Below are 8960 nucleotides of genomic sequence, written 5' to 3'. Positions count from 1 at the left end.
GTTCGATTCCAGTCAAGGTCATGTACCTTGGTTGCGGGCACATCCCCAGTGGGGGGTGTGCAGGAGGCAGCTGATCGATGTTTCTCTCTCATCGATGTTTCTAACTCTCTATCCCTCTCCCTTCCTTTCTGTAAGAAATCAATAAAATATATTTTTATAAAAAAACAGACTTTAAAATAAAATACTGCATCACCTAAAAATAATAATAATAAGCATAATGCTATGAGACTAAGGACTTTGCATTACCTGTAGATGGCGGTAAAGAGCTCCTCTGAGGGAACCCCGAAGGCCTTCAGATACTGGTTCTTCCCTTCTCTGAAATCGGGGGAGTGGGGGGAAGGAAGGCTGTCACCCCAGTTCTGAGAGATCCCTTAATTAATCAATCAATTCACACAGGTGGTCACCCCCCCTCCCCTTCAATCACAGATGGGGCACGCAGGAAGCGTAACTGATCGGCGAAACACACTCAGGCTTTCCTTTTGGGGCAAAAGACACGCGTGTTCAGGGAGACACGCGTGTTCAGGGCTGGAGGGTCCCCGACCAGCTCAGTTCTCTGACGTGAGCCAAGGAGGAATGAAAGGTAATAGAAAGAGTGACTGCCCGGCCAGTACGGCTCAGTGGTTGGGCATGGACGCATGCAGGTGACAGTCAATCAATCTATCTCTCTTATTGATGTTTCTCTCTCCCTCTCTCTCTCCCTTTCCCTTCCTCTCTCTCTAAAAATAAATTAATAAAAATATGCTTTAGCCCAACTGGTGTGGCTCAGTGGTTGAGCGTCAACCCATGAACCTGTAGGTCACAGTTCAATTCCCGGTCAAGGGCACATGCCCGGATTGTGGGCTCCATCCCCAGTAGGGGGCGTGCAGGAGGCAGCCAATCAGTGATTCTCTCTCATCATGGATGTTTCTCTCTCTCGCTCCTTCTCCCTTTCTCTGTGAAATCAATAAAAATTTATATTTTTAAACATATATAAAAAAGGAGTTTGACAATGATGTGATTTTGGGGACACCACACTCTAAAATGACTCCTCAACCAGCATTAGTGGATAGGAAATGCCTTATAACTGAAAAGCCAGCTGGTCTACCTTTGATGGGAGGGCCGGCTGGTCTACCTACAGCTAGTGGGTCGGCCAGCTGGTCTACCCCAGCTCCTCTTCCTCCTCCTCCTCCTCCATGTCCTACCCCTCCTCATCTCTCCTCCACCTGCTCCTCCTCCTCCTTCTCCTCTTCTCCCTCCTCCTCCTCCTCCTCCTCCTCCTCCCTCCCCCCCCAGGCATGTCCAGAACAACTGTCTCCCAGAAACACATCGATGGGTTGCCTCCTGCAGGCGCCCCGACCAGAGCCCGGGCCGGGGAAGAGCCTGCCACCAAGGTACATGCCCTTGACCGGAATCGAACCCTGGACCCTTTGGTCCCCAGGCCGACGCTCTATCCACTGAGCCACACCAGCCAGGGCCACAAGGACTTCTTATCAACAGATCTAGATGAAGTGACTTTTACGGGTCAACACCAGGTCACTTAACACATATCTGACGGATCCCGAGAAATCTCCCTTCATGTCACACAGTGTTTAACAAAGTCTCATCCTTTAAAAAGTCATTAGCTTGGCCCTAACCGGTGTGGCTCAGTGGATAGAGCATCGGCCTGCGGACTGAAGGGTCCCGGGTTTGATTCCAGTCAAGGGCATGTACCTGGGTTGCGGGCACCTCCCCAGTGGGGGGCGTGCAGGAGGCAGCTGATCAATGTGTCTCTCTCATCGATGTTTCTAACTATCCCTCTCCCTTCCTCTCTGTAAAAAAAATCAATAAAATATATTTTTAAAAAATTAAAAATAGATAAAAAGACATTAGCTTGAAAGAACACGTAACCAATAACTTCAAAAGGCAACGGGTATTTGATTTTAAGGCGTGCCTTTCACACGTATGTAAAACGTTATTTTGTACCTCGTCCAATAGAAACGTATCTGGCCGCTGGGCAAAGCCAGCGATAAAACGACTGGTCCGCCCTAACCGGAGTGGCTCAGTGGATAGAGCGTCAGCCTGGGGACTGAAGGGTCCCGGGTTCGATTCCGGTCAAGGGCATGTACCTTGGTTGCGGGCACATCCCCAGTGGGGGGCGTGCAGGAGGCAGCTGATGGATGTTTCTCTCTCATCGATGTTTCTAACTCTCTATCCCTCTCCCTTCCTCTCTGTAAAAAATCAATAAAATACATTTTAAAAAACAAATAAACAAAAATACGACTAGTCTGCAGTGTGTTAACATCTTCTCTGATTTTTCCCAACCGATGGTGGCCCATTTGGTTCTGCCAGGAACCTGGCATGTTGAGTCCCCAATGCCCTGAACCAGCCCTGGGGGCCGCCCTGAGATTGAGTCCGCACCATCGACGCCACACCCACCTCACCGCCTGGGCCAGGTGCGCCCAGCACAGGTAGGTAGTCCGGGCCAAGTAGAGCATCATGTGGTACTGGGAGCTGGGGCTGGACCTCAGCAGGTAGGTGCTGGAGAGCTGTGTGTTGTCATACAAAGCTGGGAACAGACCAAAAAACAACAACAAACAAAGAAAAGTAAGTTAAATTTGTAGACAGGGCTGCAGGCTGTCACAACATCATGATTTACAATTTTTTTAATAGATTTTTTTTTTATTGATTTCAGAGAGGAAGGGAGAGGGAGAGAGAGAATCATGGACCGGCTGCCTCCATGTCCCCCATTGGGGATCGACCCGGGCATGTGCCCTGACCGGGAATCGAACTCGTGACCTCCTGGTTCCTGGGTTGACACTCAACACTTGCACTACACCCGGCTGGGCTGAATTTTTTTAAAAAATATATTTTTATTGATTTCAGAGAGGAAGAGGAAGAGAGAGAGAGAGAAACATCCATGAGGAGAGAGAATCACGGACCGGCTGCCTCCTGCACGCCCCCTACTGGGCATCGAGCCCTCAACCCGGGCATGTGCCCTGACCGGGAATCGAACTGTGACCTCCTGGTTCCTAGGTCGACGCTCAATCACTGAGCCACACTGGCCGGGCTTTTCCTGGTTGTAGCATCTTTATTTTTTTTAATTTTTTTCAAAATATATTTTATTGATTTTTTACAGAGAGGAGGGGAGAGGGATAGAGAGTTAGAAACATCGATGAGAGAGAAACATCGATCAGCTGCCTCCTGCACACCTCCTACTGGGGATGTGCCCGCAACCAAGGTACATGCCCTTGACCGGAATCGAACCCGGGACCCCTCAGTCCGCAGGCCGACGCTCTAGCCACTGAGCCACACCGGTTAGGGCTGTAGATTCTTTATATTCCTCTTAGGACAGGGGTCCAGTGTGGCCTATTCATGAAGAAGAAGGGGCTAACCGTTAACCACCTCTGACCAAATTGTCATAGCGGCTGGGCACCTGTGGGTCGCTCCGATGGACCCCAAACCTGGGCCCAGAAACCAGGCCAACGTTTGCACCCACAATCCCAACAGGCACAGGACTCCTTGTTTAAGCAAAATGCTCCGTGCCTGTTGCCGCAGTCCCCCGGCCCACACTCCCCTGCTTTCTTGTACCAACTCAAGCCATGATTTCTAGACTCTGCAACTTCACGGACGGACAGACGGACGAAAATCCTTAACACGCCCTGAAGGCTCAACCCAGGGTGACCGATGTTGAATTTTGCAAAGTAAGAGCCTCCTATCTAATAAAAGGCTAATCTGCAAATTGACCCAACGGTGGAACGACCGGTCGCTCTGAGGTGCACTGACCACCAGGGGGCAGACGCTCAGCCAGAAGCCGGGCTCACGTCTGGCGAGTGCAGCGGCGGTGGCTGGAGCCTCTCCTGCCTCCAGCACATCCCCTGAGGGCTCCCGGACTGTGAGAGGGCGCAGGCCAGGCTGAGGACCCCCCCCCATCCCCACCCAAGTGCACGAATTTCGTGCACCGGGCCTCTAGCATTTTATAAAAGTGACCAGCCCAGCCCAGCTCGTGTGGCTTGGTGGTTGAGCTTCGACCTATGAACCAGGAGGTCAGGGTTCGATTCCCGGTCAAGGGCACATGCCCGGGTTGCAGGCTCGATCCCCAGTGTGGGGCGTGCAGGAGGCAGCTGGTCCATGATTCTCTCTCATCATTGATGTTTCTCTCTCTCTCTCTCTCTCTGAAATCAATAAAAAATAATATTTTCAAAGTACACGTACCTTTTCCTCCCCTCATTTCCACCTGAAGGAGGTTGAGGGACACACAGGTGTCCAACAGCAGCTCTGTCCCCCGGGAGCTGGTCCCCAGATGTGCAGCCACTGCTTCCGAGCCCAGCGGCCCCGGGGCCTCGGCGAGGACGTCAAACACTCCCAGCTCGCACGCGGCAAAGAGAACCTGGGAAGAGTTGAAAGGAGGGACTCAAGGGATCGTTGTACAGCTGTGTTCATGGCGGCATGGCTCACAGCGGCCAGGAGGCAGGAGCAACCCAAGTGCCCATCGATGGATGAGTAATACAGGGCCCGTCCAGAGTGGAATAGTATGCAGCCATGAAAAAGGACCGGCATTCTGACACCTAGTACAACAGGGATGGACCCTGAGGTCATGCAGTGACGTAAGCCAGACACGGAAGGACAAATCCCGTAGGATTCTACTTAGATGAGGTCCCTAGAGCCACAGATTCGCAGAGACAATGTCGATGGTGGGCACCAGGGGCTGGGGGAGGGGCTGGGCAGTGAGTGTTCAAGGTGGACACAGTGTCAGTACGGGCGTGCAGGAGGCAGCCGATCCATGATTCTCTCGCATCGTGGATGTTTCTCTCTCTCTCTCTCTCTCTCTTCCACTCTGAAATCAATTACAAATATATTTAAATAAAAAATATCACCCCCCTGTGGCCCCTAATTCCAGAGGCTCCTCCTACCTGCGAAACCATGAACCCCTGGGAGTACTGGTCCAGGAGCCCGGGGCTGGGGTGCCCCTCCGGGCAACTCATTTCCTTCCGGCTCTGAGGGTCCCCCGGGTGGTTCCCGGCTGCAGGGACAGTGGTGAGAGCGTGGCCGGTGTGGCTCAGTGGTTAGAGCGCCGGCCTGCGCACGGAATAAGGTCGCGGGTTCAATTCCAGGTCAAGGGCTTGAGGTACCTGGGTTGCAACTTCGCGCCCCACTGGCCCGGGAGCTGGGTGCCTGCGGGGCCACTGGGGTTTGTGTCTCTCCTCTCTCTCTCTCACTCTCTCTCTCTCAGGGGGGGGGGGGGGGGGAGGCAATGGAAAAAATATCCTCAAATGGGGATTAACAACAAAGACAATAATCCCATGAGCTTTATTAAAGGGATGATATGGCTTATACCTCCCCCAGCTGGCTTTCGGCTCACACACTCTGCCCCTAAGCCAGTGGTTCTCAACCTTCCTAAGGCCGCGACCCTTGAATACAGCTCCTCATGTTGTGGGGACCCCCAACCATAGAATTATCTTCGTTACTGCTTCATCACTATATCTATATCATCTATATCATCTATATCTATATCTATATATCTATCAGTGGTTCTCAACCTTCCTAACACCGCGACCCTTGAATACAGCTCCTCATGCTGTGGGGACCCCCAACCATAACATTATCTTCTTTGCTACGTCATCACTGTCATGTGGCTGCTGTGATGAATCGTCATGGAAATATCTGATCTGCAGGATGGATTTTCATGGTGACACATTGAACATCATGAAAGCATAGTGATCAATCACAAAAACAATGTGATTATATATGTTTTCCGACGGTCTCAGACGACCCCTGTGAAAGGGCCATTTGACGGCCAAAGGGGTCGCGACCCACAGGTTGAGAACCGCTGCCCTAAGGGATCCAGGCCGCTACGATAATTTATTACGTAATTATCAAATTTTAATGAGTTCAGGTTTAAATTAAATTTTATTAAAAATGATTTGTGCAATGGGGGGGGGAAAGGAGACATATGTACTACTATTTGTAATATTTTAAACAATAAAATAAAATTCAAAAAAAATGATTTGTGTAACATTTTTCTTGCTGGTATTCTGTTGCTATAGGATTTGGACATAAAAAGTCAGAGCTGTTCTGTATCCTTAAGGAATTTTTTTAAATCCCGTACATTTGACTAATTCATTTTCATTAAATATTAAAAATGTTTCCTGAGTCCGAGATAAAATTCGCTGTCAATTCATTTTTAACGGTAATTCTGTATTTTTCATTTCCATTGTTAGGATTTTAAATTGTCTTCTTTCCTAAGTCAAAATTAACATTTACTAAAATGTTTATAACAAAGGTTATGCCTTTAATTTCATCAATTGACTAAGTAAACTCTGATTGTCATACAGAAAAATAAAAATAAATGATTTGTGGCTATTTTCTTATTTATTTAATATATTTTTATTGATTTCAGAGAAAGGAAGGGAGAGGGAGAGATAGAAACATCAATGATGAGAATCATGGACCGGCTGCCTCCTGCACGCCCCCTACTGGGGATCGAGCCCTCAACCCGGGCATGTGCCCTTGACCGGAAATCGAACCCGGGAACCTTCAGTCCACAGGCCGATGCTCTATGCACTGAGCCAAACCGGCTAGGGCTAAATTTTATTTTTTTAATGGAAAAAAAAATATTAAAACAAAGGGGACTACATCCATCAAACGGAAACATTTTGGGCCAGTAAAGGTTGCCATTCACAAAACAAAAAAATAATGCCCTGACTGGTGTGGCTCAGTGGATAGAGCGTCGGCCTGCGGACTGAAGGGTCCCGGGTTCGATTCCGGTCAAGGGTTTGTACTTTGGTTGCGGGCACATCCCCAGTAGGGGGCGTGCAGGAGGCAGCCGGTCCATGATTCTCTCTCATCATGGATGTTTCTATCTGTCTCTCTCCCTTCCTCTGCGAAATCAACCAAAATGTATTAAAATATATATATTTTAAATAGAATAGCATGTTTTTTCTTTCAATAATAAAGATTTTTTTTAAATGACAAATATTTAAAAAAAGAATAGCATGTTTTCCCCGGCCGGCGTGGCTCAGTGGTTGAGCGTCCACCTAAGAACCAGGAGGTCACGGGTTCGATTCCCGGTCAAGGGCACAGGCCCGGGTTGCAGGCTCCGTCCCCAGTCGGGGGCGTGCAGGAGGCGGCCGATCCATGCTTCTCTCTCATCATGGATGTTTTTTTTCCTCTCTCTCTCCCGGCCCACCTCTCCTCCCCGGCCCACCTCTCCTCCGCCCGCTGCCGCTCCTCGGCCTCCTTCTCCCGCCGCTTCTGCTCCTCCCGCTGCTGCTCCAGCTCCTGCAGCTTCTGCCGCTCCAGCTGCCGCTTCTTGATGGAGGCGTCGCTCAGGTGTTTGGTCGAATCGAAGGAGACCTTCGGGGTTCCTCTCTGAAATCAATAAAGATACATTTAAAAAATTAAAAAAGGAGAGAATCTTTGGGACCGCCTTACGGACTGGCCCCGGATCGACGGCATTTGCTTGATTAAACTGTAAGCAGCCTTTCTTAAGACGGACAAATCCCACCAAATCCCCCGGCTGCGGGAGACCCATGAAATCTCCCACTAAGGCAATGACTCTGCTAATGAGATGGAGTGAGAAGGAAGGGCCCGACACGCTCCTTCAAAGGCGGGATTTGAGGCGTGAAAATCCAGGTCGGTGCCTGGACTCCCCCTCCCCCGGCAGAATCTCCAAAACAAACAGGAAGCCAGAGGCCCTGGTGACCGATGAGAATCCACGGGTTTTTCAAAGGAGAATGTATTCGGACGAGAGTTCTTTAAACACAAGCCTAGCCCGGCAGGCGTGCCTCAGGGGTTGAGCATTGACCTGTGAACCAGGAGGTCATGGTTGGATTCCCGGTCAAGGGCACCTGCCCGGGTTGCGGGCTGGAGTCCCAGTGGGGGGCGTGCAGGAGGCGGCCGGTCCATGATTCTCTCTCCTCATGGATGTTCCTCTCTTTCTCTCTCCTTTCCTTTCTCTGAAATCAATCTATAATAACAGCCTAATATGCTAGTTAGACCGGACAGCCAAACCACCTTCTGGGTGTCCTTCCAGACTAAGCCAGGGCGGGGGGAGGGGGGGGGCACGGACCGAGGCAGAGGCAGTTAGGGGTATCAGACAAGCGAGTGGTTAGCGGTGATCAGGCAGGCAGAGGGGTTAGGGGCGATAGGGCAGGCAGGCAGGAGAGCAGTTAGGAGTGATAAGGCAGGCAAGTGGTTAGAGGCGATCAGGCAGGCAGGCAGAGTGGTTAGGGGCAAGCAGGCAGGCAGGCAGGCAGAGGGGTAGGAGGTGATCAGGCAGGCAGGTGAGCAGTTAGGGGTGATCAGGCAGGCAGAGTGGTTAGGGGTGATCAGGCAGGCAGGAGAGCAGTTAGGGGCAATCAGGCAGGCAGAGGGGTTAGGGGTGATCAGGCAGGAGGGCAGTTAGGGGTGATCAGGCAGGCAGAGTGGTTAGGGGCGATCAGGCATTAGGGGTATCAGGCAGGCGAGTGGTTAGGGGCGATCAGGCAGGCAGGAGAGCAGTTAGGAGCCAGCATTCAGAATTATGAGAGGGTGCAGGCTGGGCTGAGGAACCCCTCGAACCCGTCCCCTCGTACTAATTTCGTGAACCGGGCCTCTAGTATAAATATATTTAGAGGGGAAAAAAAAAATCAACCCCAGTGAATTAGCGCTTCTAGGAAAAGCAAGTGATTCCTATCAGTTTCAAAGACACTGACCGAGGCTCAGCTGAAAGAACTCACAACAAAGCCAGCAGAACAGCAGTTCATTGGAAAAGTTTATTTCACCATAAAAATGCAAACGCCCTCTCCCCAAACTCAAACGGTACAGGCGTGGCCGAGGGTTCGCGCGCCTCCCCGGAGAGGCCGCCGATTATAAAAGTGTAAGGAGGTGGCGGCCTCAGGTCGGTGCGAAACGTTTCCGAGTAGAAATAATTTAGCAAAAACGGCTTCTTAAAAAAAAACAAAAACCACACGTGAACCTTGACTAGGAAGCCAGCTGGTGACCAACCAGCTTTCACAGCTGTT

At 50.6% G+C, this 8960-nt stretch overlaps 2 protein-coding genes across 2 annotated transcripts in view; both read right to left on the bottom strand.

Moving 5' to 3' along the window:
* The window catches only part of ASMT (acetylserotonin O-methyltransferase), a 10471-nt gene extending 5332 nt beyond the window's left edge, over window positions 1–5139 (bottom strand). The window contains exons 1-4 of the mRNA XM_005863992.2: window positions 4869–5139; window positions 4171–4345; window positions 2395–2524; window positions 247–315 (exon numbers count right to left, since the gene is read on the bottom strand). Of these exons, the coding sequence (XP_005864054.1) occupies window positions 247–315; window positions 2395–2524; window positions 4171–4345; window positions 4869–4940 (446 nt within the window). The 5' untranslated portion in view covers window positions 4941–5139. The remainder of the gene's footprint in view (window positions 1–246; window positions 316–2394; window positions 2525–4170; window positions 4346–4868) is intronic.
* LOC102248711 (A-kinase anchor protein 17A) overlaps window positions 5022–8960 on the bottom strand; it is a 14406-nt gene continuing 10467 nt past the window's right edge. Inside the window, exons 2-3 of the mRNA XM_014537842.1 lie at window positions 7145–7326; window positions 5022–5034 (exon numbers count right to left, since the gene is read on the bottom strand). Coding sequence (XP_014393328.1) covers window positions 5022–5034; window positions 7145–7326 — 195 coding nt within the window. The remainder of the gene's footprint in view (window positions 5035–7144; window positions 7327–8960) is intronic.

This window comes from Myotis brandtii, unplaced genomic scaffold (assembly GCF_000412655.1).
Source record: "Myotis brandtii unplaced genomic scaffold, ASM41265v1 scaffold1833, whole genome shotgun sequence".
Taxonomy (NCBI): Eukaryota; Metazoa; Chordata; class Mammalia; order Chiroptera; family Vespertilionidae; genus Myotis; species Myotis brandtii.
Note: the sequence above shows the minus strand (reverse complement) of the source record. Positions and strands in the feature narration are given on the sequence as shown.